The following is an 18,341-nucleotide window of genomic DNA, read 5'->3' on the forward strand; positions in this document are numbered from 1 at the left end:
GGTGAATCTTTGTGGATGTTTAAAGTTGACTGTGGATGCTATTACTGCCCTGTCCTTGCTGTTCCCTAGCTCTAAGACTCCTGATTTTACTGCAGAGTTGAGGTTACAGGAGGATTGCTGGCAACTCTGATAAAGAAAATAATAAAAAAAATTATTTGCCACGTCATCTGTTGTTCTGTCCGTTGAAATCTTTTTCTCTCCTTTGGAAGATGGATTAAGCTCCTCAAATTTGTTCCATCTGAGAAGATTGAGAAACCACAAAACTTATGTTACTAGTGTCCATGAAAGCTAAGAGAAAGGCACTTCAGACTCATGATGCCTGAAAAAATTCTCAGTGCTATTTGCTACAGAGTTGGGGAATTTAGGTGAAATATCACATAGATTTTCATACTTTGGTTTGCTTTCTAAGCTGGATTTTTGTGTGTGTGTATCACTGATACACACAAATCCAAGAAGCTGACCAGCAGACTGGTGCACTTTCAAATAATTACTTTTTCTTCTGTGTTATTCTCCTGATTTCTCCTGATTCTATTGCTTAACTCCCCCAACTCAAGATCCTGCCCAGATAGAGAGAGAGGTAATGGAATTATTTTTCTGCCTCGTGCTAGACCTGGAAACAGAATTACTTTGCTGGTATATTATTATTCTGTGTATAAATTATCAAAGAGCAGGCTATGGCCCCATCTGAGCACTTTGCAGTTTCTTCCTACTGGGGGATTTAGAAGGGTAAATTAATGCAATCAAGTCCCATTTCAGCAAAAGTGTACCTCTGAGCCAGCATATTATAATGTGTTCCAAATGATCTGTGAAACTTTCCAAAAAAAGTTTCTGATCTTAACTTCAGAGTCAGAATCATGAATTAGTCTGGAATGTAGATTCTGTTCCATGTAAACTGTGGCTTTGTGCAATATTCCAGGTTTATACTCATTTACATCAAATTTATCAGAAAGGAAACACATAATCTGTCTTTTTTTAGTTTGCCTTTGATGTGCTTCACATATTTCTTTGTGCTGCAACTGTAGAAACATATTCTTTGCATCATTTTTTTTTCTCACCTGTATTTTTTTTGTCTTTTTTTTTTTCTCCCTTTCCTCCCCTGTTTTCAGTCAGTAGTGAACCTGATCAGTGACCTACAGGAGCAGATGTGTAGACTGCAGCTGGAAATTAATAGTAGGATCCAAGAAAGAAAGTCTCAAGATAGGAAAGACTTGACCCCTAATGGTGCTCAAAGTGGTGCAAGATCAGTAGAGCCCCTGGGCCAGAAGAATTGCTCTCGGTGTGAAGTACGAGAAGCTCCCCTTGGCAGAAGCCTCTGTATTGCCTCTTCTCCCTCCTGCAGAAACTAAATTCCACTAACCAGAGCTGCCTTGGGAATGTTTTGGCATTAATCTTTGTGGCTTTCATTAGCAAAGAGTGAGAGTGCCATTAAAAAATGACCAGAAAAAAAAAAAAATAAATCTCACCCCAGGCTCTCCACCCCAATTACTGGGACAAATTTGGTCACCATTGATCTGCTAAAGCACAGAAATCTGTAAAACCCCTTTCAGATTTTTCACAGTTTCCATTTCACTTGTAAGTCTGCAGTGCTGGTGTGGTGTGGGTTTTTTTGGATTTAGGGGTTGAGATTTGTCTGATTTTGTGCAGCATGCTGGCATGGTTTGTAGTTTGCTGCTTTTCCTCATGATGATGCCACCCCAGCTGTGCTTGATGGTGTGGCCTAACCAATCCTGTGAACACAGATTATTGATTCCTGGGTATCTTAAAAGCTTAACACAGGTATCAAATAATCTCAGCTAAGATTCTCTGGTATGTACCCTTTCGTTTTCTAATTAAAAGAGACATAATAAAAAATCATCTGCTGGTACTTTTAAAATAGAAAATCCATCGCAGTTTTGTTTATTCCCTGCCATTAGCAGGTACCAGAATTTACATAGCAGATCCTGGTTGTGTTTGATGAAAAATGTGTCACATGGCAAAACAAAAGGTACTTTGCATAAATGGCTTCATATCACTGAAGGTGGAATGATGCTAGTACACCTAGAAAGAAACATTTTAATACTTGATTTCAAATCAGGTTGTTGCCACATTTCTTTGGTTAAAATTTGCATGCCCAGAACTCATAAGTAATCTTCTTGTATTTTGAGGGAGTTTTTCAGTAATTTCTCTCATAGGTTTATATTATAAAAATAACCATTCTATGTGTTACACATATTTTGAAAATAGTGCTGTTGTTTCTGGGCTTGTTTTTGTGCAGACCTGCTTAATGGACTATTGGAACTACAGGCTTTAGGTTAGAGAAATAATCTAAGAATCAAATCTAGAAGTCATTCCAAATAAATCTTCATGTAATCCAAGATGTTAGTGTGGTGCTTAATGTATGTACTGCACAGGAGTCTAAAATTGGGTTACTCCTCCAAACTGTTCCTTTCCTCAGTTCATTTTAAGACATTTTGTCTTGTTAGAGCTCCATCAAGATTTTAATAATATTGTTCTTTAGTGAGTAAGATACAATTCTATCAAGGACTGGGAGAAGTGACATTTAAGGGACAGCTTCCTAGAGCAGGTCACAGTTTTTAGTGTGGCAGTTCAATGTTGAATACTGTGTGGTTCATGCATGATCTGTAACTCAGGATTGGGAAAAAATAATATCTGCCAGAAAAACCTTGCCTTTAATTTCCTTCTTCCTCTGCAGGGTTTGTTACAGGAACTCAGACACCTCAAAATTAAAGTGGAAGAACTGGAAAACGAAAGAAATCAGTATGAGTGGAAATTGAAAGCAACCAAAGTAAGCACAATCCCTGGCATTTTCCAATGACAGGCATGTATCAGCTGGGAGGGGATATGCTCCATTTCTCATCAATATCTACTTATCTGGCATTTACCTTGAGAAGGGTAGCTGTGAAGTCAAGTTTTCTTTAACCACCTTTGGAATCAATATCTTAGTTTGAAGGTGGTGTAGCTTTCTTTGTGCCTTTTGCTCCCTCCATGCAGTTTTCAGTCTGGTACTTCTTGCAATTCTTACTTTAGGAAACCGCAAAAGGCATTTTGACTTGCAAAGAGCTGCTCAGAGAAAATGCCTCTCTGAAGGCCTCCTAGCTGTGATTTGTGTAATGGTGACAAGCCTCTGTGGGATATACTTTTCTGAAGAGGCATGCAAAGTTTGTTGGGTGTTTGCTTACTATGGAATTTGTTTTCACAGACATTAAGCCCAAAATACACCATTAGATCATCTGCTTTGACTTTGTATATATCACACTGCACAGCTGCCTTACACTTTTGGTGACCTTAAGTCCTGCATAGCTGTTGGATCATAATCTGGAGAAACTTGACATGTCAAACATTTAATAATTTTCCCCAGTAAATAATTTTTCTAATGGAACATTCTTACTGTTATTTCTAGTTTGAATTTTTAGCCCTTTTCCACTGGATTAAAAAGCACCCTACAATTTTTCCTTCTTGTGCTGCAATCACATCTCCTTTCATTTGTGTAATAATCCCTGTTGATATGAATGGCTGACTCTTGACTTGTGGTTGAGTCTTGGAGAAACATTTCAAAATTATTAAACTGAATTTTCTATTCAGTGCTTGATAGCTTGATCCAGACATGACAAACAGCTATTATTTGTATTAGCATTTCTTTATTTTGAGAATTCTTGGATGAATAACAGAAAGTTGCTGCCATGTCTTTTTTTCTCATTAAGATAATAGTTCTTCAATCCGTGAAAATGTTTTCTCTGATATGGTGGAGATGAACAGCCTTTGGGAAAATATTTTCTCAAGCAGTGTGTCGCCAGCTGCCAAGACAGAAATTATGGAAAAAGTAGGAGCAGAAGGAAAATAGGAAAGAAGAATCATAAGACCCACTGAGAGAGAGAAGGTGCAGGACTGGAAAGGAAGAGAAGTGCAAGAAAAGAGAGAGGAAGCATAGAAATAATTAGAGATGACAGGAATTAGATATTAAGGGAAAAGAAAGCCTTTGAAAGAACTCTGAGGCTGAGTAGACCAGGGGAGGCAAATCCAGATGTGGTATTAAGAGGTCTGCAGGCTTTTGTCTTCCTGTTGTTCCAGCTTCTTAGATGAGAGATTGGAATAAATCCATGGCTGGATATAAAAAGCATATTAGTCATTGGGAAGTGTAGGAGCCGTTCAGAGATGCAGCAAGGCAGATTCTTCTATTCCACATGGAATTTTAGGCAGAGCAGTGATGTTATCCTGCAATCCAACTGCTTGCTTCCTGGTGAAAATAAGTTTATGTGTTAATTAATCCATGTTTCTCCCTGTTTGGATCATGTCCTTTGGTGGTTTGCATCTTTCCTGCTTTATTTTATTTTGAGAAACTGGTCATGGGGTTTTTTGTCCTTTTTCTTTGCTTTTTTCTTCCCTTTTTCCCCACCCCTTTTATTTCTTTTGTCCTTCATCTGCAAGGAGGCTTTGTGTGCCTTTGCAGGGGAAATGTAGAATGTTGACACACAATGATTTTGAGACCTCTGAAGAAAACCTTATCAAACCGCTGACTTACCAAAATATGCTGCCGGCAGTTTTTCTCAAAAACACAAAAACCGGATTAGAATCACAGCATTTCAAGCTGAACAATCACAGAATTCTTCTCCCTCTGTCTTGTTGAGCTTTTTCATGTGGGATTTTCCATGCAAATCGGGTGGCAGCCCTAAAACTCCAGTAAATGTAAATGAATATGGTATTCTGTTGCATGTGTGTGGTGGTTTTCCAGGCCATGCTTTCCTTCAACCCTATTTGCTGTTTTGAGAAAAAATAATTTTTTTATCTTGCAGAGAAGGCTCAGTATTAATAGATTCTCAGCTATACTAATAGGTAGTAACTAGGATTAAAAATCAAAATAAATAATAAAATAAATAATAAATAAAATAAAATAAACCACCAGTATCTGTTTAAAAATTCTTTGCTATCTTTTAGAGGTCTCCATGCAAAGTTTGAGTTCCCTATAATAGTAGTAGTAGTTGTTGGTGGTTGTTGTTGGTGTTTGTTGGGTGATTGTTGGTGGTTGTTGGGTGTTTGTTGGTTGTTGTTGGTTGTTGTTGTTGTACTAACTTTGTAGCATTGAGAGCTTTCCAGAGTTTCCTTACCTTCATAAATAGCCTTGGAAATGTTTGTCTGCCTTCTCCAAGAGCTAATTGCATGGGGAAAATTGAGCTTCTCTAATAGCAATAGCAGCATAAATATGTACAGTTGTCCTGGTGTTTGTGAAATATCCTAAGCTGATGACTGACCTCAATCACAGCCTCACTCAGACATCTCCTCCTTCCTGGGAAAGACTCACAGACAATGGGTGGGGAAGTTATCCTGACTTTGCTGTGCTCTTTTCCAGGCTGAGATAGCCCAGCTCCAGGAGCAGCTGGCTCTCAAAGATGCAGAGATAGAACGTTTGCAGAGTCAGCTCTCCAGGACCTCCTCATACACTGAAGTGGCAGAAAGAGGTAAGAGGAGGGAAAACAAAATTAAAAATTCAGAACCCTACTTTAAGTTTGCTTTGGTAGCAGCTTGGACACTGGATTGCAAAGAGATACAAAGAAATGCAAGAATGGACTTAAAGTTTACTATGAGAGGAAAAGCAATGTAAGCAATGTCAATTCATTCTATGTTCTGGTAGAGTAGAGGCCTTTAATGTATGAAATTCCATTCCAGTCTAGAGGCAGCACAAATTGAAATAAGTATCCTCAGGACCCTGAAACTTTTTCTGTTGGTGTTTTATTTGTAATTGTAAAGACTGATAGTAGTTTATTTTTCAGGTATACCTTGAAAATTTCTTTGAAACCAGTTTCTGGTTTACAAGGGGAAAAAAGGGTCATGGTAGTAGCTAAGCCTAATGTTTCAATGACCAAACATCCTAAAAGAGTCATTGCTTCCTTTCTTCATGGCTGTGTCTCATTCAGGCTCCCTGTCCCATGAAAGTTTGCATTTTCAGTGTCCCTGCCAGCCTGGGCAGGTGATATTGCAGGTTTCTGTTTGTCTCTGTTGACACAGGTCAATGGCATAACAAACCAATTTGTTTAGCCTTTGGTCTCAACCAGTGGTGCCACAGCTCTGAAATATTCACTCCCTGGGGCTCCTGCCAACTGCTGGGCCAGGAGAATATGGAATTAGGGAATGGAATATGGAATTAGGGAATTAGAATATGGAATTTTTCCTCTGCAGCACCAGCACTCAGCCATGCAGGAGTGTTTGTGTGCAGTTCAGCACAGGGCATCAGCTTTGCTGCTCTAACAGCTTCTGTGGGTGTTAACTGGTGCTTCCCAAGACTGCCCTGGCTGGGATGTGAATTTCCATGTGCTGTGCTTCCCCCTGACCAGGGCTCCCCAGGAACCTCCTCTGGTTCATTCCAACAGAGTGACTTAACATCTCCTTGTGGTGATCTCACCCAGCTGCAGAGCTTGTGCATGTAGAGAGCTGCATGTCTAACCAGAAAATTAGTTTGTCTAACAGCAGTGCTTGGTAGAGGAACCCTTCTACTAATGGAAATATGTATCTTCTGCGAGATTCCCAAATAATTTAGGATATTTCAAAGGAAAGATAGTGGTATGACAGTCAACCTAGAGCTCAGCAGCACTCAGGTTTCAGCAGTGTGGTGAAACTGTCCTTGATTCCAGTGGCAGAAGAATCAAACCCTCTACAAAATTTGTGGGCTATGTTCAAGGAAAGCACTTAGACTGTATTGGAAACAGTAACAATACTTCTGAAAACAACCAACCAAACAAAAATTACTGATCGATCGGAATTTTAGGGGGTCTTCTCAAATAAAGTTGAAAAATGATGTGAATGTACTTGTAGAATGCTAGAATGCATATCCTAATTAAATTGCAGGATTGATCTAATGTGTGCTTTTTCTACATACTTTACTTGACTCTCACCACTTCCCATCGTAGAGGAAGTTTATAGGAGAAGGCTAAAAGAAAAACGTAAGCCTTGCAATTCCCTTTTTGGCTTTACCTCACTGTTCCTTTCACACCAATGTTAACTCAGATGCCTCCTGCAGCAATAATTCCGTGTTTGTTTAGATTTGGCTGTCTAATTGTAACACACACGAGACGCTGCTTTCACTGCCTGCAGCAAGCAGACAGCTCCTTTCCCTGCTCAGGGAGATTTCACTGCAGAAATAAAGGTCAGAGGTGCACAAATCAAATTGTTGGGCTTCAAAGGGATGTTGTCAAGGTTAACAGAGCCAAAACGTAACAATTGCTCGCTTTTATTTGCACGTATGTAAACCCCATTTAATAACAGAAAAGACAGCTTTAATTGAAAGCCTTTCTCTTTGGAGGGGAGGATTTAGGCTTTTTTATTTTTTAAATCGTTGCATCAAAAAAAATCATTGCATTTTTTTAAAAGTCTGAATAAATGTCCCCATACTTGATGATGTTAATGAATACTGTCAGTAAAATTTGCTTTAGTGTGCCTAAATCTACCTTGACACCAGTCCTTTTTGAAGTCTAACATTTATAAAAAGAAATTAGTAGGACTGTGATTTTTTTTAAAAAGTCTCCCAGTTGCTTGCCCACTGCCTGCTGGCTTTAGTTTTTGATTTGGCTGTGCCTGTGCATGTCCTGTGTCTCTTCTTTGAGAAACCACCTGTGAGGTTCATGTACATCTTTTAAACTTACTCATTGCAAGGCGTGCACTTTTCCAGAATCCCTGCAATAAAAACTAATTACAGCTTTTTCAAATAGTTTAGCTATGACATTGTGTTTTCAACTTTCATTTGTAAAACCTTTATTCACAGATGCTCTTTGGCAATGTTGATTTTCTTTCCCCTCTCTCCCTTCCTGCATCTGTTTTCATGGTTTTTTGGGAACAGTTGTGTCTGGTGTAATGTCAAAGCATGAATATCTGGAGGTGGGAGTTACAACACAGGAACTATCTCAGTTTCTGTCTCCATCGCACTTGGTTTGCTCAGGAAGGTTTGCTGGGACTATTGTTGTAGGGGAAAATGAGAGAGTTGGTTCAGCAAAGTTAGGATGTGATTGACAACCTCATCAGTTTCAGAGAGGGTGTTTTAATTGACTTGATTTTAACATCACTGGATAGCCTCTATCACTAAGTTGTGTGTGAGGAAATTCTCCATTAGCTCCCAATGTAGATTTAAACCAAGGTGCCCATACTGACACATTTAAGTAAATAACATTTTACAGAATTTCCTTCTATCAAAGCAGGTTTTTGTTATTTTTCATTCCCAAATTCTTGAATGTACTTTAGCTACTTCTCAGATGGAATACATTTTCAATCCTACTTTAAATTATTTCCTTAAGAACATAACAGCAAACACACTCTCATCTTTTTTGCAAAATGAGCTTCTGTGGTTTTTTCTTTTCCATTGCTTGATTGTCATAGTTAAAAATAGTGTTATGCAATCTTTTGTAAGCAAAACCAGGATGTTTGTGTTGTACTTTTTATAGTTCAGCTTCTGTAAAAATCTACACTAAATGTAGATATGGCCACCCCACTGACATGGTTTTGGTTATTAGTAAGAACACAGGGAAAGTATCACAAAACATCTATTTACAGTAAACAGAACAAGCCTTATTTCTCTTACAACATTTTAAAACATTTTCAGACCAAGAAGTTCAGAGGTTGAAGATAGGAATGGAGACATTATTGGCTGCAAATGAAGAAAAGGTGAGAAAATAATCCTCGTTCTATGTGCTAAGAATGAAACTATGGTTTTGAATCTCTGAAATGTTCCAAATAACACACTTTCTGTAAGGACTAAATGAGAAAGGGGATTCATTCTTCAGGAGATTGTCATTTTTGTGGTAACAAATCAAGCCATGGGATTTTTCTGGATGGTGGCATGTCCATATATGATCACATAGACAATAATTTACATCCCTGAAAAGTTCCTTTAGCAAGTAGGGAATCCAGACAGGGAAACACTAGTTCTGGAGAACATTAATGTAGCTCATAACATTTATTTCTCAAAAAAAGCTGTAATGTCAAACTCCTCTGGTTTCCTTACAACTGTTATTTCACATTGTCCAGCAAATATTGTGCACAAAGGCAAAAAACATTCCTTACAAGGTGTGTGAAGGACTGAGCCTGTTTTCATTAAAATCACAGAGATGTAGTTCAGTGTTTCTGCAGTTAAAAATGAAGGATTTAAAATGTAATTTAATTTATTTCATGTTTTCCACAGGACCGTCGGATAGAGGAGCTGACACTACTGCTAAGCCAGTACAGGAGGGTCAAGGACATCATGATTGCAGCTCATGGTAAAATGGCTTGGGAATAATTTCCTGCTTTTATTTTTAGTTTATGTGGTGTGTCCTGTGACCATTTTGACCTGTGACCACCAGCCATGTTTCACAGCATAAAATGATCCTAAAGAGGGAGAACTCATTTTCCTTCCACTGAGGAAAACCCTGACAACTGACAAAAGGCAAAACTGAAAACCCACATTGCTTTGCTGCACACAGTTCTGTGGTTTTAACTTCAAAATCTGAGGAGGGGGGAAATAAATCTGTGTCCCATTTCTCCTATACAGTGTAGGAAGTTGAATGGGTTTTAGGATTATCTCATTTTAAGTTGCCACCACAATTTTCAGCACTGGATTGAATCTGGGACACTTGACCTTCTGAAAGGACAGTTTTGTTCCATGCACACCATCACATTAACAAGCAATAACAATATTTTTAGGCCTTGCATGGCAGAATGGGAACTTGTGTTTAACACACAAACATTAGGAATGAGACTGAATGTAATTAACACACAAAATAGAGAATGAGAGTAAATCTCTCTGTGAACATTCATTAAGTAAATAAATAAAAAGAAGCAAGGAGCAAGCCATGATGCTCTGGATTGCTGAGCTGATACTGCAGAGAGCAAGCTTTACCTGTTCCTCTCCCTTTCTACTCTCCAATGCTTTCAGGCTCCCCTGTCTCTGGTGGCTGTGAAGAGGAACTAGAGGCAACTTTAATGAAGTGGAATCTTCTGAATAACTCTCAAGGGGAATTACTGAAAACAGAGGTACAGATGTTTTACAAGCAGGTTCTGCTGCACAGATGATTTTTTGCTGTTGGTTTCTCTGTAGTAATGTGGGTGAGGGTTCAGCCCTGGCAGAATTTTTGTTTTCATTGGCATGGGCACAGTAGATTCAGCAGAAGACACCAAAGCCACAGTATTGAAACTCTTGTGTCTTCCCCAGGCCTCTGCAGGAGAGTTGTCACCAGCTGTGCTCCCTCCAGTGCCACACAAAAACATGGAAATCAGGCAAGACCTTTCTCTCTCCTGTGGTGCTAAATTGTATTATTTACACTGTTTAACTGTTGGCATCTTCTCTGGACTGTTCTTGGCTTTGCTGCAGTTTGGGGCACTTCTGAAAGCTCTGCTTGTTGTGGAGGTTGGCAATGCTTGGATGTTTAAGTTTTAAATTATAGGAATAATTCAGCATTTTTATATCTCATACGTTATATATTTATATAATATATATTTTGAATATGAATTAATATATTCTTCTTATAATGAATATAGTAGTATATTAATATTATATAGAATGAATATATTAATATTATAAATATATAATATTTATGAAAATATATATACTATATGTTCTATTATGTTATGCTATATATTTATGTTTATATTTATTTATATAAAATATGTTTTATATGTATGTCTATATAAAATATTTTAATATATTTATATATAAATTTATTTCTATTTAAAGTGGAAGCAGTCCAGTACCTTCAAGTAATTTAACCTCTCAGCAGGAAGACTCTTTGGAAGTCACAAATAGGTAAGAATAAGTAACTTTCATCAAAATGTGAAACAATCTCCCTTTCTAAAATCCCTAAAGGTTGCACATTGCTCACAGAGAGTTACTGCTGTGCTTGTTAAGAGTTTCTAAAATCATCTAGAGTAACAAGGCTGCAGCTGCCCACTGGGCCTGGCTGCCTTTCACTGCTGGCCAGAGGATGCCTTGTTGCTCTTTCTGCCTTCATCCATTGCTGTTCTCAGTGCCATGATTTTCAGACTAAAAGCACTATAAAATAAACAAGTATCTTAATTCTGAGCTATGTTTCATGTGGACACTGTGTGACTTTTGCACAAGACAGGGGTGAGATGCAAACAAACCGTGTTTTATTGACTGCTGCTTCTTTGCCTGTGCCTTTTTTAAGGGCTCCACAGAAAAAAAAATCCAGTAGTTTGGAAGACTTGCAGAGTGAATCCTTGGAAAAGGTTGGTTCATTTGTAATCACAGCTTCTGGTGTTTAATGTCACAACTAAAAGACAAAGATCAAGTATAAACATATTTTTTTTGTTATGCACACAGTAACTTTAACCATCACTAACTCTGTATGTGAGGAAAGAGCCCTAAAACAGCTCAGGTTCTTTTCCCCCCCCCCCGCCATTTCTAAGCTGGTTGACACACCCATGTGGACACACCTTCAAATTCAGTTTTTGCCCTGAGAGAAAAATATTTAAGTGAAATACAAGAAATAATGAGGAGTCATTTTGTTAAACTGCAGTATTATTTTGTTTATAGGTTTTTTTTTTTTTTTAATTTATTTTACTTCCAAATCACCAAAAATATTTAGGCTGCTAATCCTGGAAGTAGCTAAATGTTGGGACTGGGTATTTCCACACAGGATTCCTTTTTGGGTGTGTGCATGTAGCAGTGTTTTCCCTGAGCTTTCTGATACAAAAGGCATTCCTGAAATTGGCAGCAGCAGGAACACCTCAAGGGCTTTAATTCCACTCCAGAATAAATCTTCCCAGTTTGCAAAGTCTTGTTACATTGTGGTCCACAGTCTTGTTTTGTCATTATGTACACTGACATTTTTCTACACTTTTTAAATTCTGCTTTGTGAGACTGTTGTTTTTTTCTGTACCCAAATTAGGCCTAATATCAGCTTAATATTAGACCCAGTAATGCCATTGAAACCAGATACAAGTCAAATGATTGTTCCAGTTTTTACATTTAAAAAAAAATTTCTTAAATGCTTTCATATATTTCTTGAATTGTTGGACAGGGTAGTGACCAAGTAGAAGGAATTCTGTGAAATTTGTGCTGCATTGATTTGATTGTAGTCACACATGTGACAAATCAGAACTCGCATTTCATTCCATGGAGAACTGATGAAGGTTTTCCTGTCATAAATTTTAGTTATTTTCTTGTCTTAAACCAAAAATCTGAATTTGTCTCTGTGATGTGCTGTGATAAGGCTGGACCTACACATTTGTGCTGGAGTTATTCTGCCTTGCTCAAAGCTCAAAGTCCCCCTGCTTCCAGCAATAATAATAATAATAAAATAATAAACCACATCAGTGTCCCTGACCTAACTGTGGTGGAATTTTTATCGCTTGGTTTCTGTCAGAGCTCTTTATGATTTCAGCTGGATCCATACAGGATTGTGTGTATTATTTAATGTCACTTGTTTTCATATTGGTCTGTTAAACAGCTGTTGTGTTCCCAGCTCAAAGCAACTCTAAAGGGACCACCCAGAAACCTGAAAATAGCAAAATTCCTTTGATCACAACAGAATGTAAACAGGAATTTTGTAGAGTGGGGAATGAACAAACACAATTAGTATTAAATATTGGATTGAGATGAAATTAAGAGGTCCTTGTAATATATTGTCCCTACATTAAGCACCATTTCTATAGCAATAAGACTACATTTGATGTTCCATGTATGTATGTTAATACTAACATTTGTCTGTTGCTTTTTTCCACAAAACTTTGAAATTGCCCTCCCTGAAACTCCATAGTATGTAGATGGAAAACCAGCACAGCCTGTTGTAGAACAAGAGGTATATTAACTGCATCCTTCCCTAACAATTCTCTGGTGTGGTGTGATGTGCTGTGATCGTATGGCTGGTTTGCATTTTATATTCCTTTTCTCTTCAAAATGTTTGCATAGTTCCAGTGCTGACAAACAACACAAGGGGTAAAGATTTGAGAGGGAAATGTTTTGGGTTTTTACTTTTTGTCTAGAAGCTTGTTACATGAAGCTGAGGTCAGTCAGTCTCAGAATAGACACTGCTGATGTAAGACACAATTTCTCTACTCTTTTTGGATGTACTCAGGATGTGCTCCTGCAGCTGCCAAAAAGGAGCAGGAGTTGAAGACCTGAGCAATCTGGCCTGCATTTGTAGTATCCAAAGAATCCTCTAGGCCTTGGAATCAGAACAGATAAAGCAGTGGTTATCTCGTAGAATTTTTAATGTATCATCCTTCACAGACAATGTTTTGAAAAAATTTTGTTGGAGTGGGGATACTGAATAGAAGCACGCTGTACTTTCCTGCGTGCTAAATATGGTTTGCCTATTTCCAGTGCAAAGTTTTCCTGTGAAACCTCCATTCTGACACTGAAACCTTTCCCGGTGGGAGTTTATTCCAAAACACGTATTGGATGTACACCTCTCCCCCTAATAATGGCAGCTGGAGCTGCAGGTTCACTGATGTCTCAAAAAGCATCCCTGTCCTGCAGCTTTCACCCACAGGGTTGTTTTGTCCATCTTTTCCTCTGGATTCAGTGTTAAAGAAATTTCAACAGACCATTTCCAAAACTGTAGGCAAAAGTACTCCCCTGAAACATGTGCTCTGCCTGGAAAATTAACTTATTAGGCTCAAAGCCATCAGATTTATGGGAACATTTCATCTACCCTTGTAAAAGGAGCAAGGTGCCCAAGTAGATATCACTTGAATGCAAGGAAAATTAGGTTCTGTGATAGAACTGGCAATTATATTTAGCTGTAATTCTTAAAAAAAAAAACACACATTTACAATTCTGTCTATGCAAAGAGATTTTTGTCCTTACAAAAGTTAAATTTCTGTACCCTAACTTTGGCTTTGATTCTTATACTGTTATTAACGGTGGTAGGAAATACATTTGTGGAAATTTGAGGTGTACAATTACTTTTGGGTTGAATTCCAGTGAGATAAAATTGTGAGGCAGAAACAGAGAAAGTCTGGTGGAAAATGGGGGAGAAAAAATTATCTGAGAAGTAACTAAACACATTTTTGGTACTATCAAAGTTGACCTTGGAAAGATCAAACAATTAATTAGTGACAGGGTCCTGGAGGAAAGGAAGACAGCTAGAAAAATTCTTATGGCAAAACCAGGTAATATTTAACATATATTTTAAAGCAATGCAGAGTGGATGAAGTGGGAGGAGCAGATGAGGGAAGGCAGGGCTGTGTCTTAGCTAGGAAACTGTCAGCTGCTGGATGGGTTTAAATTGAGTTGTCTGTAAGCAGGAACATGCAGGGAGTGGAGTAATTTTGTACCATACTTTTTTCTCACCTTTAAGAACATTGTGTAGCAGATTGCAGACGCTGTGAGCAGTTTGAATTTTGTACTTATTTTATCTTTCCCTCTTTTAAAAACAACAGAGTAAGCCAGTGGGGAAAGGCAGCAAGTACCAGACGCTGCCAGGAAAGCTGCCCCGAGCCCTGCAGAACGGGGAGCAGGGAATGTACAGCTCCCCAGAGGGATGTGGCACCAGTGACAACGATGACAGCAGCGTCCCTGGCCTGAGTATGTACCTGTGCCTCCCCCAGAGGGAGCATCCAAACTGTTTGAGGGGCTGGGATGGCATGGGATGGGATCTGCTGTGCCAGAACATTGCACTGCGATGTTCGCGTGGTTCACTTAGGAAATGTCCTGCTACTTCTTTTTCTTTTTCCTTTCCCTTTTCCCTTTCCCTTTTCCCTTTCCTTTTCCCTTTTCCCTTTCCTTTTCCTTTTTCCCCCTTTCGTTTTTCCCCCCTTTCCTTTTCCCCCCTTTCCTTTTCCCCCCTCCTCTCCTTTCTCCTTTCTCCTTTCTCCTTTCCTCTCCTTTCTCCTTTCCTCTCCTTTCTCCTTTCCTCTCCTTTCTCCTTTCCTCTCCTTTCTCCTTTCCTCTCCTTTCTCCTTTCTCCTTTCTCCTTTCTCCTTTCTCCTTTCTCCTTTCTCCTTTCTCCTTTCTCCTTTCTCCTTTCCTCTCCTTTCTCCTTTCCTCTCCTTTCTCCTTTCCTCTCCTTTCCTTTCCTTCTCCCATAACTCATGGCAGAATGAGGGATGGGTTTAATTTTGAGGGTGGTTTTTTTTTCCTGTTGCACCTGACAATACCACTTGAAACTTCATAGTACAACCATCAAAAACATGCAAATTTTGGGTAAAAATCTCTCTATCAGCACTGTTGGTTGCTTAGCTGTGGGGGAAAATTTAACACTAGTGAAAATTTAATTTACTACATGCAGAAAAACATCTGTGGACTCTGGAACTACAAATATATTTCCATGCCACAGCCCTGTGGAATCCTGAATTAATTTCTTTCCAGTGGCACCTTAAGCACAGATTTGTTGACAGAAAGGTGTTAAGAGTGAGGCACAGCACCAGGTATTTTTAGGACTGAAGGAGCACAAGAGTAACCCTTGTGATTCTGAAGTCTTCCTGCACTTTAAAAGTTACAGTAGGGTTTTTTTGTTTGGCTGTAGTGGTTTTTTTCTTTGATGGGGGTTGGTAAATTTTAAGGCCTTGTGGTCCCTAAAGCTGCTGGCACACTGCAGTTTCAAGGTTGCAATAGGTTTTGGTTGTTTAGGGGATTTTAAAGAGCAACTTTGCAGGCAACGCATGAGCCATGCTGAAGTGTCTTTAACTGCAGGATTATCCAGGGGTGGGTGAGCTTGAAAAAGAAAATGTTCTTTTTCTAGAAACAAGCAATGGCTTCTTAAATACACCAAGTTAAGAGAATTTTTTTCTGCAGGCTGGTTTGTCTCTTGCATGTGCAGTGAATTCATTCCACCTCCAATTCTGTATTTCAGAACAATTTTTTGATGCAATCTCAGCCACTGCTTCATTTCAGATACTCTGCAGCTTTGTAGAGCTCTGTAGACTTTGCTTAAAGAGCTGAAACTTTCCAAGAATAGTTAGGAAAGCCCAAACAGATCCATTTCCATCCCTACCTGTTTCAGATGATCTGTACAGAGTTCTTGGGGCTTGTGCACACCAATGCATATTCACTTCCATATATAACTGCTTCTTTTGCTTTTTGTTTCTGCTCTAAGTGCTTAGCTTAACTACTTTGCCCTTCTGTAACTTTATTTTGCTGGTGTTTTGTATCTTCTTTGCTTCTCCATCTGGCTTTCTGCTTCTTGGGATGACTGAAGATCGCGGCAGGAGTGTCAGTGCACCCGTGCTAGGTACTGTACCCAAACAAGATGCAATTTTAACACTCAGTTTGCTGCTTACTTTGGTTTTATTCCTTTCCCTCTCCCTGTCCCTGTGAAATACTAATCCCAGCTGGGCCCTCTAGACTGAACTCCTTACATGAAGTACTGAAATGAAGTAATAGCTCCTGCTGTGTGGCATTCACATGGGGTTTCTTTTTTATGGCACTTATTCCTGGTTTCATTCTATTTTCACTGAATTTTGAAAAATTCCCACTGATTTTGATGGAGGAGCTGAGGTATTAAGAGCAGGCAGGAAGACTTTCAATTAATTTAAATAACGTAGTTAAATAGAAAAGACTGAAATAACAGAATTATTTTACCCAATGTTTTATTATTTTTTTTTAATTCTAATCAAATGTCCAGCTGTTTTTTCACCTTCTGAGCATGTTTGGCTTTTTTTAAAAAAAGAATGATTTTATAGGTATCTCTACTTTCTTGTCATGTCCTGCATTTAAACATCAGCCTCCCAGACAACAGCTTTATCAATAATGAGTATAAAATGTGGCTATAATGTTGTTCTTAACCCAGGGGAAACAGAGAACATGGATGGTACAGTGGTCTCGGATGACCTCTCACCTTCGGGAACAGATTCAGGTCCACAATCTCCATGGGCTCCAGAAAACAGAAAGAGTCCAAAAGGGATCAAGAAAATCTGGGGAAAGTAAGGTCTTTTTTTATTGTTATTATTATTCACTGTCAAAGCATTTCAGCTGAGAATTATCTACAATTATCTATAGCAAGAATAAAATAAAATTTGGGGAGCAAAAACAGCTCTGGGATTGCACAGGCGTGTCCTTTTGTACACAGGGGGGTGGAAAAAATGTTGGGAGTGTTCACAGCATCATGCTGGTGAAAGAAATAAGGCACTGCTGTCATCTTAATGCTATTAATTTAGCATGCCAGCAGTTTTATTAGCCATGAAAAATTAAATTGTAGCAATTTGCTTATTATGAATGACACTAGGTAAAAAAAAGGGGGGAAACAGAAGGAGCACTGTGTCACTGTGTTGATCTGCTTCAGCAACAGCAGCCATTTCCAAGTCTGCATTATTAATTCGATCAAAGTGCTCTGTGGAGCTCCTTTATTTTCCCCCAGAGTTAGATCCAGGCTGAATTTCCTAGAACTCCTTCAGCTGCCTCTGGAATTTGGCAATTGCAGTTCCCAGGGAGATCCCCCGAGCTGTCAGCTGTCACTGTAGTTTCCATGCAGAACAAACAAATCCTCTGTCAGCAGCTAACAGTCCTGTCGTGGCACTCTTGTCTTGCAAGAATTCGAAGGACTCAGTCAGGTAACTTCCCTGCAGACGACCTGGGGCTGGCCGAGTTCCGGAGGGGAGGTCTGCGGGCAACAGCTGGACCGCGCTTATCCCGATCCAAGGACACCAAAGGCCAGAAGAGGTAACAGCTCCTCCTCCCCTCCCTGCTGCTGTTCAATGTGCCCAACAGCCAATCCCTCCTCTTGGGGGCTTTGCCCAAGGTCCGCGTAGAATTCCACAGCAGCTGGAAAGAATTTTCCCTGGTAGCAAAAATCCATCCCCAGCCTGCGCTCCTCCAGCTGCAAGTTGCAGCTGCTTGGTGGAGTGTCAGAAATTTCACCTTATTAAAGAGCAAGGATAATAATTACCTCCTCATCTGCATAATGATGAGGATTCAGCTATCCTCTTTTCCCTCTTTTCAAGCAGAAGATGGAGAATTCTTATTTGCCCTGCAGCTGTTCACACGTTGTGGCTGGGCTGCAAAAATTCCCAGGAGGCCTCAGAACACAGCACACCAACAGATCTGCTGCTGTGCTGCCCCTGGCACACCCTGAGCTTTCCAATATGGACATTCCTTCTTTCCTTTAAGGTTTTCCCAATGTTTCTTGTGCTTTTCAGCGACCACAATGCCCCCTTTGCTCAGTGGAGCACTGAAAGAGTTTGTAACTGGCTGGAGGACTTTGGCCTGGGCCAGTACGTGATTTTTGCCCGGCAGTGGGTGACATCAGGCCACACGCTGTTAACTGCCACTCCTCAGGACATGGAAAAGGTAATCACGGCTGATTCTGTCCCACCAGGCCCCTCCAAACCATTGGCTCTACCTTTCTGAAATCCACAGTGTCAATTTTCAGAGTTACCACACGTGAGGAAAGGAGCCAGAGGCAGGGCAAACTTTTTGTTAATGT

At 39.4% G+C, this 18,341-nt stretch overlaps 1 protein-coding gene across 1 annotated transcript in view; it reads left to right on the forward strand.

The window, feature by feature from the left end:
• Window positions 1–18,341, forward strand: part of PPFIBP2 (PPFIA binding protein 2) — a 94,704-nt gene that overhangs the window by 68,424 nt on the left and 7,939 nt on the right. The window contains exons 7-22 of the mRNA XM_059473645.1: window positions 1,107–1,283; window positions 2,693–2,785; window positions 5,345–5,453; window positions 6,900–6,932; window positions 8,582–8,643; window positions 9,161–9,236; window positions 9,893–9,990; window positions 10,169–10,233; window positions 10,691–10,759; window positions 11,142–11,202; window positions 12,735–12,776; window positions 14,362–14,506; window positions 16,119–16,151; window positions 16,710–16,842; window positions 17,450–17,578; window positions 18,055–18,205. Of these exons, the coding sequence (XP_059329628.1) occupies window positions 1,107–1,283; window positions 2,693–2,785; window positions 5,345–5,453; window positions 6,900–6,932; window positions 8,582–8,643; window positions 9,161–9,236; window positions 9,893–9,990; window positions 10,169–10,233; window positions 10,691–10,759; window positions 11,142–11,202; window positions 12,735–12,776; window positions 14,362–14,506; window positions 16,119–16,151; window positions 16,710–16,842; window positions 17,450–17,578; window positions 18,055–18,205 (1,476 nt within the window). The remainder of the gene's footprint in view (window positions 1–1,106; window positions 1,284–2,692; window positions 2,786–5,344; window positions 5,454–6,899; window positions 6,933–8,581; window positions 8,644–9,160; window positions 9,237–9,892; window positions 9,991–10,168; window positions 10,234–10,690; window positions 10,760–11,141; window positions 11,203–12,734; window positions 12,777–14,361; window positions 14,507–16,118; window positions 16,152–16,709; window positions 16,843–17,449; window positions 17,579–18,054; window positions 18,206–18,341) is intronic.

This window comes from Ammospiza nelsoni, chromosome 6, assembly GCF_027579445.1.
Source record: "Ammospiza nelsoni isolate bAmmNel1 chromosome 6, bAmmNel1.pri, whole genome shotgun sequence".
Taxonomy (NCBI): domain Eukaryota; kingdom Metazoa; phylum Chordata; class Aves; order Passeriformes; family Passerellidae; genus Ammospiza; species Ammospiza nelsoni.